At 39.4% G+C, this 17,679-nt stretch overlaps 1 protein-coding gene across 5 annotated transcripts in view; it reads left to right on the top strand.

Moving 5' to 3' along the window:
- TRAK1 (trafficking kinesin protein 1) overlaps positions 1-17,679 on the top strand; it is an 86,264-nt gene extending 68,585 nt beyond the window's left edge. For 3 of the 5 annotated variants that reach the window (XM_088165667.1, XM_014878373.2, XM_088165683.1), the window contains 3 exons: positions 1,783-2,112; positions 10,645-10,747; positions 14,687-17,679. In XM_088165667.1, coding sequence (XP_088021793.1) covers positions 1,783-2,112; positions 10,645-10,747; positions 14,687-15,485 — 1,232 coding nt within the window. In that variant the 3' untranslated portion in view covers positions 15,486-17,679. The remainder of the gene's footprint in view (positions 1-1,782; positions 2,113-10,644; positions 10,748-14,686) is intronic. The other 2 variants (XM_088165677.1, XM_088165689.1) reach the window with 1 other exon arrangement.

The raw sequence follows: 17,679 nt of genomic DNA, 5'->3' as shown, positions 1-17,679 counted from the left end.
AGTGCTTGTATTCTGCCAAGCTTATTTTAAGTATAAGTTTTGGTGTGTTTTAAGATGAGAAAGATTACATCTTCAGAAGCTAGCATGTAGAAGTTAATTAACTTTTTGTACTTGCATGCAGTGCAGAAAGACACTTTGATTTCCTTTGCTCTCTAGTTCTTGGAGTAGACTGACAGAAAACCTTTGCTCCTAGGTTAAAGCTTGACAACATCTGTCACTTTTTCAGATTCTGGGATATTTCTTCTATATAAAAGCAAAAAACTTGGTCTTTGTGACAATTCAGAAATAAATACAAGTTAAAAGGATGTCTCTTGTGTCATTTTGGGGTAGTAATGGTTTCTATTTCTTGAGCCTCGAGGGTACAAATTTTCTCTAATCCCTCTAGACTTACTTTAAATAAAAGCAAAAAAAAATAGATAGGGTCATTAGCCAGAGTAACCTAGCAGATCCATTTATTCTGAGCTAAAAAATTACAGATCTTTAAAAGTGATTAATTAAAATGCCATCCATTGTTCCCAGTCATTCTAGAGAAAGAGTTTTTCCCTGTTCACTTCCTGTTTACAGTAAGCTTCCTCATGTGCAATATGTAAATTGACAATTTTTCTCATTCCATAGGATTTTTCTCAGATTGAAAATGTTTATGAGAGCCACTTCTTCTCTCTATTACAAATGTTTAGGCTTTGACATACACCATGCAACGAATTGAACATTCTTGGTTTTTGCATATGGGTGAGACATTTGTGTGCCAGCTTGTTGAATGAGTGGGTATTCTGCTTTGCAGAGAGGGAGCAGGAATAAGACTGCAAAAACTGCTCTGATTTGATCTGGCAGAGGTGAAAAGAAAGATGATTTGTTTGTGTCATAGGGTATGTGTGATTTTTAGTCACAATTTTCAACACAGTAATGGTGGGCACACAGGAAAATGCAGGCCCTTGCAAGCAGTGTTTAATTACTACTTCAGGAATCAAATAAATCCTCCCTCATTTCACTGAGCCCATCTTGGTGTATATATCAATTTTTTCTGATCCATTGCTGCTTCTGACTGTCTCCTGTTAAACCTTGAATACTGAATGTTTTTCTCCGTAAAATGCACCTCCTTTTTCAAAACATTTCTCTGCCAAGGATGAAGCTACAGGTACAGTAGCATTTAGTTATGTAGTAGTTGAATTCCTGTAGCGTAGGGCCCACACAGGTATTTAGACTTGACGTGTAGTTCAGAGTTGTGTATCTGCTTATTCATGCCTGAAGTTGATGGGGTTTCCTAACATATAGTACAAAGTTAAATTGCTGTGCAATCTGTGTGACTACTGTCCTCCCGTTGGCCACTGGTAGAAAATTCTGGCATGTTTTCAGCACTTGTCTTAATTTGTGCTTGATGTGGGAATATGTGATATATGTTCTGCTTAGAGCTTTCTGTGATGGTGCTCAGATCAACTGTTACAATGTAAATTCTTTCTACTCCTGTTTCATCCTGAGAATGGAAGCAGATGAAGATATTTATGGGAAGGGGATGTGCATGTGCACAAGTGTGCTGCTTCTCACCACCAGGCTTTGCATAAGTGCTGATGTGATCAGTTCATTTCACACTGGTGTGGAAATGCTGAAGCATAGGTGAAGCAGTTTTGTGCTGTAGCATGTCTCTCTAGCAACATTAAACCCAGAAACATTAAAGGTTTGGAGCACCCAAACCTTTGGTCTTCTGCATAAATGAAGTGGGACTTTGTCTTTAGGTCCTAGATTGCTTGCTAATTGATTTTGGTTGTCTTTCTGTTCCCTTTCAAGGTTCTGCCACTTTGCACCACTGGCAGCAGCTGGCTCAGCCTCACTTGGGTGGGATTCTGGACCCGAGGCCCGGGGTTGTCACAAAGGGCTTCAGGACCCTAGACCTGGATCTGGATGAAGTGTACTGCCTTAATGACTATGAGGAAGATGAGACAAGTGACATTTCTTACAAAGGCCTAACTACCTCGACGCCAGTTCAGCACACAGAGACCTCAGGTGAGAGGTCACAAGCACAAGTGACTGTTTCAGAGAACAAGAATAACCCCCGCCAATCTCAGGCTTTCACAGAGGAGATGCAGGAGTCCACGACTGACGATGATGAGGGGTCTGGTGAGGGAAACTCATTAAGTCCAGTAAAACTGACATCTTTACACGATTTTGATTACTGGGCCATTCTCACATCTCTTCAGAACAGCATCCATAATATTGCTTTGTGTGTAGCATCTGCACGATAGTGTGTGCAGTGGTTAGAACATAACCATTCTAACATTGGCTCAAAAATTGTTCTTTGATAATCTTTTAATTTGTTTTTCAGTAACAGCATCTGTGGTCAATATTTTACTCGATTGTGATAAGAGAAGGCTGCTAAAAGGAAGTGGTTCATTGACAAACCTTTGTGTGGCATGTATTCAATTTGTGTGTGTATTTAGTGCACACTGTTAAGTGTGTGTAATGTACAGATTAATTACGTATATTTTGTGTTACTGTAGTGCAGATACTCTTCTGACAGTTCATAAGAGGTGATGGCATGTTTTAGATTTTTGTACTGTGGGAAAAAACCGAAAACTAAATGATTGGTCCACTAAAGGTGCCTCTACCTTGTCTTTGCTGAAACAAATGGAGTGCCTTGAAAAATTACCAAAGAAATTCTGAAAGTTTAATTCACTTACCTCAGATACAGTTACCTGTTTTTAAAGTCCTTCTGAGATAAAGAATTAAGGGGATGTTTTTGTGCAGTGACTAATAACATTTCCCTTATTCTTTCTCCACCACACTATTAAAACCCCATCCTTCCTATTTATACTATATTAAGACGTAAACATTTTTAAGTGACAGAGTACCACATGAGTTATTAGATACTCTGAACTGACACTAGCAGCCTATTATTGCACAAGATTACAGATTCTCAAGACTTTAGATGTGTTTTGAGTTTGTGTGGTTTTCTCTCTTGTTCTTGAGATTTGTGGGGGGTTTATTTTAATAAGCTATATAGTCTTCATTAAGATTTGCCTCTTGTAAAGAATTATATTTAGTCCAGAGTCAGAAAATTGCCAGACCTCCTTTTCTTTTCCAGACTTCTTGGTTTTGTATAACTACTTTAAATGAGGGCACTTCCTTCTCTCTCTTTTTTCTGGGATAAATCATAATTTAATATTTGGCTACTCTTTGGAAGATTAGATTGTCTCAAGGCTAAACAACAATATTTCTGTTATTATCATGACATGAAGAGTATCTTCAGCTCTCACTGCAATGGCAGTTCAGTGCTTTCAGCTACTGAGTATAAGCTACTTTCTGCAGTCAGTTGTATTAAGGTTTAACTTTCAATCATAGAATCATTAAGGCTGGAAAAGACCTCTAAGATCATTGAGTCCAGGCATTAACCCAGTCCACCACTAAACCATGTCCCTAAGTGCCATATCTATAGATCTTCTATATACCTCCTGGGGTAGTGATCCAACCACTTCCCTGGGCAGCCTGTTCCAGTTCTTCAACATCCAAACCCTTCAACTTCCCTTTGCATTGGCAAAAGTTGTCCTTGTTCTATGAGATCCCAGAAGGAAAGTTTATATTATTTTTTAATATTAATATGAAAATAAATAATATTTCTTCAGGCAGTCGTGTACTGTTTTGGATATTATCCAGGTTTTTATAATTTTCAAGAGCCTGAGTAACAACAGCAAGAAAAGCTGGAGATATGAGAAACATGGACTGAAATAATCAAAGATTGAAATAACTGGCATTGTTAGGATCTAGGGAATAAAAGATTCAACAAAAGATATGACTAGTTGTAAAATGTGTTGCCATAGAGAGGAAGAGAACAAGCAGTTCTTCATGTACTCAAGGTACAGTAAATGTGAAAAAAAATGATTCTTTGGTTACATTTTTAAAAGTGTTCTAATTGTAAGAGTGTTCAGTACAGGACCATGTCAAAAAAGAAAAAGACTTGCCATGGGCTAAACATAGATAAGGATATAGTTTAGTTCCTTGGTTTTTTTTTTTTTTTTTAAGAACAAATTAGTCTAACATTTCTGGGTAATAATTTGAAAGAGTTCTTTCTTTGAAGTAGAGCAGTAAATGTAGGCCGCTGTGACTACAAACTGGTAAGAAAATCTAGTATTTCCTTCCATTTTCTGTCTCATGATTTGAATAAAGGTCACTGTTTATGAACAAGTTATTTACTGGTTACTGCTGACTTTTCCTGGGAAGAATCTATCTCAGACGAGAGTTTTTAAGCAAATTCCCTACCTTATAAACTGACAAAGTAGATAAAATCATTGAAATTGCTCTAGCAATCTTATTTTACCTTGTATTGTTTGCTGAGTCATTTTAATACATTACAGAAATAAATGGGTCAAAATTAATAACTTTTTGTGGAATGAGCAAGTGCACCAAAAACTTCTATTTCCCATTCTTTTGCCTTCTTTCAAATTGTCCTGTTACGTAGGATTTAGGAGTATCCATGAACTACCATATCATTATTGGTTGTGTTGCTGCTTCTTGTTGAAGCAATTTGTCAGGCATTGTATAAGGAGATTTGTTAGATTTAGTGGATTTTGTCCAAGTAGACACTTACTAATGGAGCAGTACTTCCTAGGATCCACAGTCTGCCCACTGAAGAATATATTTTGGGAGATTGTGCAGCCATTGCTTCTCATTGCTTCTCCTCAGCATTCTTTGTTCTAGATTTCTCTTTAGGAAATGCAAAGCAGGTAGGGGTGTGTATGACATGTGGCAACTCATCATGTATATTAAGGTTACAACATCGTTGCTTGCATGATTCCAGTTGGGAATTGGTTCCAGTTGGCAACATACAGAATAAACTCCTGCTAGAGAATGTGGAAGTAAAATAAAAAGGGAAAGAAAGAAAAATCTTGCACACAGTCTTTAGCGATAGTGCCTTTGTTTATAATCCAGGGTCTCTCCATTGTGGAAAAATCTCATTCAAGAGGTCTGTAAAAGCCAGAAGGTATTTTCTTATAGTTGCTGTTGGCAGGCCATAAAGTATGCCAGTCTAGAGCTAGAGGTCCTCTAGCCTCAGACCAAAAGATGTCTTTAGTGATACAGTGCCTACAAGGACTTTCCCAGCAGGTGTAGGTTATCCTAGTCTGTTGGGCGGGTTTCTGCTTCAGTTGATTGTATGCTCTGAGGTTTGTATCTTGCCTGTTTTGCACTGGATATGTTCTCTGTCACAGTGCTTACAAGCACTATTCGTATTGCCATTTTGTGTGTGCAGAGTGCTGCTCAAAATGAGTCTAAGAGTGTATTTCAGTGTCCAGTCTCAGGAGAGCAAACACTGCTGGTGCCAAAAATATCTTGTAGCCGAAACAAGTGTATTTAGAGCAATTGTAATAGGTATTCTGTTTTTGGGATAGAGTCAGAAATCATACTGTTTAAAAAAGGAAAAGTTATGTTTCTTGTGTTTTCTTGTCCCTGTGTTGAAACCAGTAGTACCCATTGATCTATAAAATAGCTTCTTCACTATAAATGCATATTCTATCCCAATTATGGCACTGAACATTTCAGGAGAAGTTAGCACATACGTGCCCTATGGTCTGCAGTTATTCTGTTGGAGCCACGTACTGTGTGTGGGTAGAGTTAACTTTATGGAAGACTGTAAATTCCAAAGTTGCAGTTTTAGCCTAATACACAGGAGTAGGTTGAGATTTGTGTATCACTTGTGTAGACTCCCAGCATAAGTGGGAATTTTAGAGAAGTTACAGGACACAGTGTTCTTGAAATCACCTGGGATAAGTAATTTTTGCAGCACAAATTTTTATTAACGTCAGTATATTTTTTTTTGTTCTGTGGAAGAAACTAGTATATTATAAAACTGTACAGAATCTGTTTTGGAGGGAGGGGTTGTTTAGGTTGGTTTTTTGTTTGGTTTGTTGTGTTTTTTTAATTCACTGGTTTTCATGTTTCCCTTAAAGAAACTAACGAAACACCAACCACTCAAAGCACTTATGAATGTTCTAATTTTGAAGTTGGAAGGACTGCACTTGATACAGTGTATCCTTAATTGCCTGCTAGTATTGGGTGCATTGGTCTTTTAGTACTTGTATTTGTTAGTTCCACTTATTGATTGCTTTGAATAGACATATGCACAGTATTACAGGATCAGCACTCTCATACTTCATGCTTAGACCGTAACCATGACATGGAGGGCTTTCCAAATAGAGGCCTAAAATCACAAGAGGAAGTAATGAATGTATTATGTTTAAGTTGTTTTTAGCAGGGTTACTATACACGCTTCTAAAAAGTTACCATTGTACAGAAAAGCAATAAATTTTGTAACTCTTCGTAGAACTGAGGTATTGATGCATATTTAAATATATTTTATTTTCAAATGGCATGAATATTTCACAGTAATTATTTCTTTAAGATAAGTCTGTCAGCAGTTGATTTCTATGGTGTTAAAATGCTTGAATTTTAATATGGGGATCCTAGCCTGCATATACTTATGTTGTAGCCACATTAAATACTTTGAAGTCTTTCTGCATCTATGCTCAGTGGTTCCTATACGTATGAGAAAGTGATCTCAGCCAGAAGAACACCCTGTCCAAAGAATACCTGCCTTTGTTCAATTTTTCCTCTCTTTCTGTTTCCAAAGGCAAAATAAATGAAAATTTTGGAAAAATCATATATTCGGAAAATAACTTTGTTGTTTAAGAAACGTAACAAAAGCCATGCTCCTGGTGCAGATGTATGAATTCTTGGAGGTTTTGAGTATTGATGGTTATACTGTTCGGAGGGCCCCATGTTCACATTTTACAGCTATTGTTTCTATCAATTATCTCCTTTTTGTTGTAGTGGTTCACTCAGGCATCAGATCCAGCCTACTCTATATTCCCCCTATTCTGTCAGGCATTTTCAGTACAGGTAGCATTGGATATCTTAGCTACATGTAGGGAATGAATTCTGCTAAATCTACACACTACATGAAGCCACTGTCTTGTCATGTGGACCCTAGTGGGGTTTTGTCACCTAGTTTCCAGTAATTTCACCTCACCCAAGAACAGAATTAGTGGCACAAACTGGCAAAAGTAAAGTCCATAGCCTGTATTCTAGATGATCACACAATAGGGAAGAAAAAGTCTCCTAATGGGCCTTCGTTTTCATCTTTTTAAGCAGGCAGAACTTTTCTATTCAGCAATAAACTTCTAGTGCTTTAAAACACCATCTGTTGCTCTAAGGATGCCTCAGTCTGATTGTCATTCCATCCCTGTTCCCACAGCTTGTGCTAAAGAGATGCCCTAATTCCATTGCACTGCCTGCTCAAATAGCAGGGAACTAGGTTCCCTCCTTTTCTTGAAACATGCCAAAAAAATGATGGACCAGAGTGGCTTGCTTCACTGTTGGACTAAAGTGTTAACTTTGTGCCAGTCTGGATCAAATCATACTCTAAAGTTTTCCCAATTTTTTAAATTAATTTCCTAATAAATCTGTATGTACCAGAACAGGTGTTTGTACAAAGTGCAAAGATTTACGGGTCACCTTGAGCTCTCTGCCTCCTCACTGTTATTTCAGCATAACAACAAATTTGAATTTTGATAAAATGGTGCAAAAGTTAATGATGTTTTAGTATAGCTACCTCTTACAAATCTTCTTCAAACTTAATTTGTCTTGACATCTTCATGTGGGTGGGGCAGGCCATTTGTTCGCTTGCTGTAACTTTCTACCTTCCTCTGCATAAGCTGGTTGAAAATGCAGATAAAGTGGGCTTTTGAGAGTTCCCTGGGTAGAAGGTCATGTCCTAAACGCATCTATTTTGCTGTTTACACCTAGCAGAATGGCCCACAGGCTCAGAGTTCTGAAGCAGGATCTGAGACAGCTCTGAGATACATAAAATCAGCTTTGTGTTTTGTGAGGAAAGTCCTGTTTGTTTTACCAGAAGATGGAGCTCTCTGCACTCAGTTTGACTGGGACCTGACTTTTTTTTTTTCAGAGGTATTTTTACGATAGTGTTCGTGCTTACAGAATAATCCCTCTGAGCTATGATGGTTTGCATTTTCCCATAATGCCTGTGAATTGTTTGAGAAAACTTAAAAGTTGAAGAATCATTAATTCCTGAGTGCTAAAACATAATGCAGCAGAAGTCTTAGGTTTAGATTTAATTTTAATTTAGTGCATTTTCCCCCTAACAGTTTGCACAGGGATGAAATTACATTATATTTCTGCAAATTTTGTTAAGCACTCAATTATGTACAGTTTCTTTTTCATACAGATATGAAGCCTTGTTGTTACACTACGACTACTTTGGAAAAGAGGGTATAAGTAAAGCATTTGGTGTCAGACAGTTAGATGGAGCAGATGTTTATATTCAAGTGAATACTTTGATATATGTAAATGTGAAGATAGTTTTCCTTATTAGAAAAATGTATTACTTCCTCATGAACTTATACCAACTCAGGAGATGGCCATTTATATGTAAAATTACTAAGTTAGAAATCAATAATTTTGTTTCCATTTCATAAACTTTGTTCATTTACAGCAACAGGTTCTCACTCTTTACTGTGTCCAAAGGATGGAAAATGCTACAGCAATATGATACAACCCATTGTTGACTGATGAAGGATGAAGCTGGTACAGGACTTTCTTAGTGGTATTTGAGGGTGAAATACATCCTTGGAAATTGATAGATTTTTAAAAATCATTTCAGTTTGTCTCCTCTGATTAGAGTTAGTGATTTCTCTACTTTTAGCAGCCTTCTCCTATCTTTGACTCATTAATAACAATGAGTCTTGCTTTTGCTAATGCAGCTGTGTTTCTTCAATGTGCCTGTCTCCAGTCTGAGGGGATGCCCAGGGGATATGACAAATGGGAAAAATTCACTGATTGTATTACAGCTGTGTGCTTTGGGTTGAGCTTGCAATCTTAAACCAGCATTGCTTTATTCTGTTCTCTATTCATCATCCAGGGATAATTGCTTTGTTTCTAATTGATTTATGTTAAAGTCCTGTGTTTCTCTAAATAACCAGTTTTTTCACGTCCAGTTATTTAAGTTCTTTCTCCAGATTTTCTTAAAACTCTCTACAATATGGAGAGAATCATGATTGCTAGGCTGTGCTCCCTTGTAATAGCTTTTGTAGTGCTCACACTAATCTCTAAAGCAACTGGATTCCTGAAGCATCCTAATTACCATCTCTGGAGGTGAAGTAGAGCTTGTTGTTATGTTATGCCGTGCTAACATTTTGAGTGTGTTAACAAGACACTCCAGTGGGTCCTTAGAAATATCCTTCTCTAATGTACAGCTGTACATTCCAGCCCTGACTAGAAACTACCTCACACTGTGTGCTCAGCCACTTCTGCTTCCACCGTTCACACTGGCCATGCTCTGCCCCTCACACACTGCTTATATGTGTTCTTAAAGGGCTACCTAACCAGACACGCTGTTTTGGAGCTGTGATACTTTATATGTGAAAAAGGGAATACAGCCACAATTAAGACTTGCCTTGCTTCTGCTGAGCTGCTCTGGGAGTTCAGAATGGTGTCTGGTCTAGCTGGTCGGTGTGTCTGTCTTTTGCAACGTGTTGAATAGTTGTGTGCTGTGGTATTAAAATGTGGCTTAATCGGGGAATGGCTCAGAGGGTTGGGTAGGACTGGTGGCGGGAGGGAACTGCACATGGTTTTTATTGTGCATGTCTTTTGACCACTGCTAAGTTTGGTTACTAAGTAAGAGAACCTATGCAATCATGATATCTTTGATGTAATATTTAACTCTGGGTGTTCTTCAACCAGCTTTTCAGATGCATGGCTCTTGAATTCTGTAGTTATTTTGCAGTGACCACAGCTGCATTATATAGCAGGTTAATACAGCCACAGAAGTATTTCTACTAAGAAGAAAGAAGTTGGCCTAAGTCCTTCATTTTTAAAATTGAGCTATATCGCTTCTTTCCCAAATCACTAATCTATCACCAGAGTGGCAGTTTTACAGCCACATTTGTTAGGAAATTTGCTTACTACACTGTCTACAAATATTCAAAAACTGCTATACTATGCAGCTGAGGACATACATTTTTAAAGAACCTAATCACATGCACAAGAGAAATGTCACGGATGTACAGTAGTGGATCCAAAAAACTACCACTTTCTATATTGTGGATATGAAAAGTCAGAGAAACAGTAATTAATGTCTGTCCCTCCCCTCCTCACCCCAACAGTCTGTATTCCTGTAGCATTAGCAGATGGATCCATTACAGAGAAGTAATGGGGATGCCTTTTTGTGGATCAATCTAAAAGCTGGAAGGCACAAGCATTTAGAAAATCCTGGTGCTCCTGAGCTGGTACTAGAAAATTTTGCTCGTAATTTCCCACTGATGCAAGTTGCATTAGTTTAGATAAGGGCTAGCATTTCAAGCACTGCCTGGCCTAAATTTGGTTTGAACAAGACTTAATCTGCAGTGTTTGTGATCATGGGCAAGTTTCAGCAGACCTTTTTAGCACTGGCCTTGGAGTCCTAGAGGTGTTTCTTTTGGAGAACAAGTGTCTGTTTAACACTGTAGTACTTGGGCATTTCACTTTCCTTGCATTGATCCCATCAAGGTGCCTCATCACTTTTTGCATCTGTCTTATCAGCACACAGAAGTTTAGTTTTCCCCTTTTCTGTGTAAAATGCAAAGAATTTGCTTTTTTTTAATTTAGTACCTCATCCTGGGAAGTGCATGTCACAAACCAACTCCACCTTCACCTTCACCACCTGCCGCATTCTGCACCCCTCCGATGAACTCACACGAGTCACGCCAAGGTAAGGGATTCTCATGATGGCAAAGCCTTCAGCTCTATCAGAGTTTCCCCTCTAAGCAAATGCAAAATAATAGCATAAGCATAGGCATTGACTGGATTGGTAAATTACACCACACCCACCAATTATTCCTCCCATTTTGAGTTACTGCAGCCTGAATTTGGGAGGCATGTGTGATGTTTTAAAAAGCCATTCAAAGTTTCTTACATTCAGTTGAGATATTGCAGGATCAGACATAACTGTATTGGTTTCTGATATCTAAACCTGGCTACTCTTAATCTTAGACTAGTTGTAGTCCTCATATGTGAATGCACAGGATGTAATCTCTTACTAAAAAAGACGAGAAGTTTTTCCAGGAAGGAAGTCTAAATCTTTCTTCTCAGAAGAAGAAAGGATGTGCAGGTAAAGAAATCCAGGAACTACATGAGGCATGGAGGAGGACATATGCCTTAACTGGAAACAGGGAGACCTGTACTTTGTTTCTTGGTGTAGTTATTGGAAATTAATTCATAGTTGCCAGACTGAAAGTAATGAGCTGATGATGCAGTAGCATTTGGCAGTATAGACGCTGCATGTCAACAGAAGGCAGTTCTATGGCCTTATGGAAAGTGAAGATCTGAGAACCAGAGGGGGGTGTGTGAATTTCGTACCTAAAGAGGGAGCTTTCCTCCCTTAGAAATCAGGATTTAAAGAATGTTCTTTCCTGTTTATAAGGACAATGTCTCATTATTTCTCTGCCCCTTCCAGATCCTCTGAGCGAGTGTACCACTGTGTGGGTCTCCATGCAGAGGTGTTGTGTCTACACTTGTTTAGACACGAGATAGGCACTGACTTCCTATGAAGGACATGGGAAGTAAGGGTATTGAATATGAAAAAACCTGTCAAGTAGAAAAGAAATATATGATGCTTAAATGTAACTTTTTTGCTTCCCTTTCTAAGGGACTAATAACTAAATTATTAGTAGCCTGGCTGTTTTTTCTTGACTCTTTTCTGTCTTTCCCCTCAGCACAATTACTGAAGAGATCCTGCAGTTCTATTTTAATTTTCTTGCTACTGTTGAATTCTTGTCAGCTGTGATCGTAATAAACTCTTTGGGTACTAAATCAGTCAGAAAAGATAGCTAAATTCAGTGCATTTTCAGCTGCCTTAGTTAAATGGAAGCTCGTCATTTGTTCAGGAGAACAGAAGAGCAAAATAAACAAAATTATGTTTTCAGCAGATGTTTAAGGAGCTCCTCCTTACCAACTACAAATGATTCTTCACAGGTCATGTGAGGAGAACGAGAAACTGCCTTATGTCTCATTGTGATGAGAGGAGGTTTAGGGCAGACACTGTGACCCAGCGTGGTTGGGGGTGAGCAGCACTGCCAGCAGCATCTGTGTTGGCAGGGTCATGTACAAGGAATGCTAGTGTGTGTAGCACCAGCTAACCCCAAGAGGTTTGGCATTTACCTACCTGGTTGCATTTTAACCTGTGCTACCCCAGGTGTTGCTCTAACCTGACTAAATTTCATCCAGCTAAATTAAATGCTCCTTTATTTGTTTCTTTTCTCAATCTAACTCTGAGACTGTCACTGGGCTGAGTTGCTGAGGCCACTTTGAGTCTGTTTCTGTGGTTGTGTCCAGGGTGCCCTGCGGTGTTAGTCAGTTTTGGAAAAATATTTCCCAGTTAAAAAGCAGTGCCAAAATGATCAAATGGGAAAAAAAGGCAACATCTGCAACTGCTTTCCTGGGTTTTTTTAATTGCACTCTAAGTGCAGTGTAATGTAGGAGTGTGCTGAAAAATTAGTAGAAATACTAGTCTGCATGTCTGTGCAACTGAAATGTGTATCTGGAAAGAGTGAAGCTGTTGGAGTTAATAAGCCATTGGAGTGCTGTATTTTTCATCTAATGACTATAATGGAAGCCTCATAATGCCGTATGTCTGGATTTCTGAAATGTATATGGTCATACCTTGTAGAAAGTCAGTTCATGCAGTAACTTCTCTTCCTTTTTTCTCTCTCATCTTTTGAAGAGTTCTGTGTTCTGTATTTAGCTGTATGGGAGATGCATCACAGTGGGTGTCACTGTTCTTTAGTTCCACTGGAATCAGAACTATGAGGGTCCAGCTTTAATCAGTGCCTAAGAGAAGAATTGTGAACTAACTTCTTTCCACGCAGCCTTGCCTTCAGAGTGTATGTGCTGCTGCAGTGGGTGTGTGTGGCCTCCTTAGCTCTGCTGGGAGATATCCTTCTCCCCTGCTGCTGCCTCAGCCCAGGCAGAAGGGACAGGACACCAGGATGTGCCTTAGCACATCTGCCACATGCACTGACAGCCACAGCACACACGGGGGTGCAAGGAGACTGAGTCCGGAGCCACTAAGTAAGGCTGTGTTTCTAATTACATCTGCCAGTTTTCTCAAATAAGTGTTTCACTACAGTATACCAGGAGGAATATGTGGGATTCCTCTTGTTGAGTTGCAGCTGCAATTCAGCTTCCTCAATTTCACTTGCTTATTGTAGAGGTTGGTACAGTTCCAAATCAGTGTTAGAGGTCATGTTGATCCCATCTTATTTTGCCTTGGAAAGAAGACATGACTTGAGATTTCATAGCATCAGGTTCTGTTTTCCTTATTAAGAAGTGCCTTAAAGATACGCTGATTTTTAGACCATGGGACTAGAGTTTCCAGTGTTGTGTGAATTCATATCCCCTGCTCACTGTAAACCAAGGATCTAGATGATGTTCTAAGCTTATCAGAAGCTGCAGCTGAAAGCATTCCAGGTGTCTAACCTGTTATGCACAGTAGTGTTGGCTATACAGAGTTCATTACTGTAAGGTGAAATGAGACTGAAAATTCCAGTCAAGACACCATCTCAGCCCTTTTTGTCTATATGGACAAAAAAAGAGGTAATGTAATCATTAGCCAGAGTCTTCTCTTGGAAATCCAACCAGATTGTCTCAAAGTGGCTCTTTGAGATGTATTTCTTGTGCAGAGAACCCCGCTTAAGTAAAAGTTGCACGTTATGGCTGAGACAATCCAACAGCATGGCTCTGCTGAAAAAGGAAGATCTCACTCTCTCCCTTGTTCCTTCCCCTCCCAGCTGCTTAGTTTTCCCGCTGTCTTGCACTGGCTTTCCTTTCTGTCTGAGTCTTTGCTGAGTGCCTTCTATTTGCTAACCTGGCAAGGTGAGGGCATAGATTTCCTTCTTTTTGAACAATGGTGAGCTCACCAGTGAATCCTTTGTTAGCATTAAATGTTGCATTGCTCAAGACCCTTTAAATGTCATTAGAGGAGATGAACCCATGGTTAGGTGATATTACTGTGGAATTATTTTATTATTATTATTATTTGTACGTGTGGGTACTTGTGGCAAAGATCATAATTTGGCATGGTTAGAAAAAGCTGGAATTTATCTTTCTTACTGAAGGTGCATGGAGCTCTTAGGATTCTCTCAGATATAAATTTGGAGTGTCATAGATATCCCACATGCTTCATTTCTAGAATAGCTAAGTACACCATGCCTTAGTGAATGAGTGTTCAGTTCTGTGTGCTCAGAAGTGACACTAAAAGTAAATGTCTTGCTTATATCATTGGTCCAGTCTCCTGCATTTCCTTGCCCCTTAGAAGCAACTGGGAGTTGCAACAACCAGTAGATCAGGAAGTAAAAGTGAAGGTGTTGATCGCAAACCTGTAAATAGTTTATCAGGAGAAATGTGGTGCTGGGTGTTGGCAGTGGCATTAATCCCATGAGACTGGGCTCTGCGGTGTGCAAAGTGGAGATTTGTTTGGTAAGATCTGGTGGTTTTGCATTTGTAATCACATTTGTGGGGGGCTGGGAACTGTCAGTGTCCTGTGCACTCTCCAAATGGATGAAAGGCCCTGCTCAGGGTTAAAAATCTTGCCTGTGTAGTAAATTTTAGTTTACTAGTGGAGAGAATAATTTGACTGCTTCTTTACTTTCAGCCTTAACGCAGCACCTACTCCAGCTTGTGGCAGCATTAGCAATTTGAAAGGCACCCCAGTGGCTACTCCCTGCACTCCTCGGCGTCTGAGTTTGGCCGAATCCTTCACCAACCTCCGGGAATCCACAACAACGATGAGCACGTCCCTGGGGCTGGTGTGGCTGCTGAAGGAAAGGGGCATCTCGGCAGCAGTGTACAATCCACAGAGCTGGGACAGAGCCAGCAGGAGCACCCTGCTGAACAAGTACTCCCCGAAAATGGCAATCATTCCTTCCACTCCACCAAACTCACCCATGCAGACACCTTCTTCTTCCCCTCCATCTTTTGAGTTCAAGTGCACCAGCCCACCTTACGACAACTTCTTGGCTTCAAAGCCTGCTAGTTCAATCTTGAAGGAGGTGAGGAATAAAAAGAACATCAGAAACAGTGAGAGCCAAACTGACGTGTCTGTTTCCAACCTTAATCTCGTGGACAAAGTCAGAAGGTTTGGTATTGCCAAAGTTGTGAGTTCTGGGCAAACATCAGCTCCTCCTTTAACTGATGACCAGGGACCTCTTCTCTGTGGGGCACAGGGACCAGTGAGAGCCCTTGTTCCTGGAGGCCTGGCACCTGACAGTCTCCCCTTGGGCTGCCCTGCTGTGACCAGTGCCATCGGGGGCATCCAGCTGAACACTGGCATCCGAAGGAATCGGAGCTTCCCCACCATGGTGGGTTCCAGCATGCAGATGAAAGGCCCAACATCCCTCACTTCGGGGATCCTCATGGGAACCAAGCTCCCGAAGCAAACTAGCTTACGATGAAGGACTTTATTTTTACAGCTAGTCTTTTTAATTGAAAATACTCAGATTTTTTCTCCAATCTCCTTTTCCTTTCCCCACCACCCCTTCATTGCCTCTTGAGTTTGACAAATCAACTTTGTGCCTAACAGGAGAAATGTGTAAACTTTGTATAAAATGTGTAAATATGTACCAGATCTATTGTAACTAATTGGATTATTTTACTGCTCAATCAAGTGCAAAAGGCTCTATGTTATGATTGCTGTATTAAGGTTAAAAAACTAATTAAGGTAAAAACCTTTTGAAAAGGTTTGGATTTTTTTAAGATGCACTGAAAAAGAACAAAAGAGAAAAACAAACAAAAAATGACTAGAAAAACATGAATTCTGTAGCTAGCCTAACTTGAGTCAAAGGTGCATGGGAAGCTATTGAATGTGTTATGTGAGACTTCTTATTACATCACTTGAAGCATGGGAGCATTTGTGCTTCGTTAAATACTGAAAAAAGCACTCAGTTTAACATGTGGTAGTTTTGATTTTGCCTCTGTGTATGAGTTCAGCTGAGTTATTGGAGTGCCTGGCTATTATGCCTGAATGGATGAAACCTTATTTTCTTTTTTCCTGTTCTGTATTTGCCTCCTCCCCAAGACTGTAAACTTGAACTAATACTGTGTTGAAATCAGCAGGCCTACTGGCTACCTGGGGTATTGACATATTCCTACCACCGCTGTTTCCTTTGGCACACCTACACACTTTGTGCAACTTCTTTCTTTGTTGTTTTTTTGTTTGGTTTTGTTTTGTTCTTCAATGCTGCACTGGATTGTGGAAGGGAAAATGCTTTATTATGTGTTGCTGCCACTGAAACATGCTTTGTCAGTGCGCCCAAAGAAAACAGTTTTCACAACTTGTGAGGTAAACATGGCAGTGACTTCCTAGAAGTCCAAGTTGCAGAACAGATTGACAGATAAGAATGTTATGAAAGAACATGTAGCAAAACCAGTATTAGGAAAAGGTGAGTCCTTGAAACCTCAGCAGAGAACCACAGAAAACATTTAGTAATGGAATGGTACAGATGGAAAGAACAGCTTGCAGCCCTAGTGCTGATCTTAGTGTTTCATGCATGCCAGAGACAGTGGCCTTTTAAGCAGGGTGAGAATATTCTCCACCCATTTTCTGTTTTCTTTTTTCAGAGAAACCTTTTTCATCCAAAGTCGGACCCTAGCATAGGTGAAAATATGGGAAATGCTTCATTTTCACAGTGTTTTTAAAATTAGGGAAATACCTGCCATACAAATATATAACCCCCTGCTTTTTCAGAAAGGAAACATAAGACCTCACGCAACCTCTAGTTGCCAGGCAATCCTAATTATATTGCAATTTTTTCTCTGTTTCTCCCAGCCTTCTGCAGGGTGCTTGTAGAAAGAGTTGAAATACCTTGGAACTGGAGCAGACTGGAGGGAGCTTGTTTCTAGAGCGGAGCTGAGACATAAATATTTTTTGGAAGAGGGGATGGAGAGGAGCAAAACAGGGAGGGTTTAGCATCCACTTTCTTTTCCTTGCACTTTTTGTGGCATCTAAAATCAAGCTCCCCGTTTGTTACCATTGTTGCACTACATGTAATTGCTGTAAATTGCCATTTGTACCAGACTGTTACTAAATTATTAGCACTGATAATTTCTTGTATAAATGAAACTGTCTTTTAGTCTTTGTGACGAGAGATAGGTGGGTGGTTTGTTTTTTTCTGAATGAAGTAGTCATTGCAGTAGTTCTATGAACACTAAGGATATTTTTTGAGAAAGAAAAAGAAAATACATTGGTCAGTTACAGCATGTGTTTGAAGACTTCTATTTATTCTATGAACTTACAATGTTTTAGTAAAATGCCATCAGCTCTGTTTGCTGTTGTATGTGTGCACTTATTGCAAGTACATTTAAGTATCTTCTTATTTGAATGTATCTTAAACCAATAGATAGAATAACAGTTGATTCTGAAAAAATGTCATGGACTTAATGGACCATTTTATATTCCCAGAGGAAGAAAGCAATACCATAAGAGAACTTAAAGTGTAGAAGTTAATCATGCAATCGGGAAGTATTATTTAGCCTTTAAATAAGCTGTAGGAGCTGTCCACCCACCAGAGAAAGTAATTGTAACACATCCGAATGATTAAATTTAATTTTTTCCTTCACTAATATCAATAAAATAACAGAAAAGTTGCA

The sequence above is a fragment of the Sturnus vulgaris genome, chromosome 1 (assembly GCF_052056855.1).
Source record: "Sturnus vulgaris isolate bStuVul1 chromosome 1, bStuVul1.hap1, whole genome shotgun sequence".
Classification (NCBI taxonomy): Eukaryota; Metazoa; Chordata; class Aves; order Passeriformes; family Sturnidae; genus Sturnus; species Sturnus vulgaris.
The sequence above is the reverse complement of the archived record's forward strand: the minus strand, read 5'-3'. Positions and strand labels throughout refer to the sequence as shown.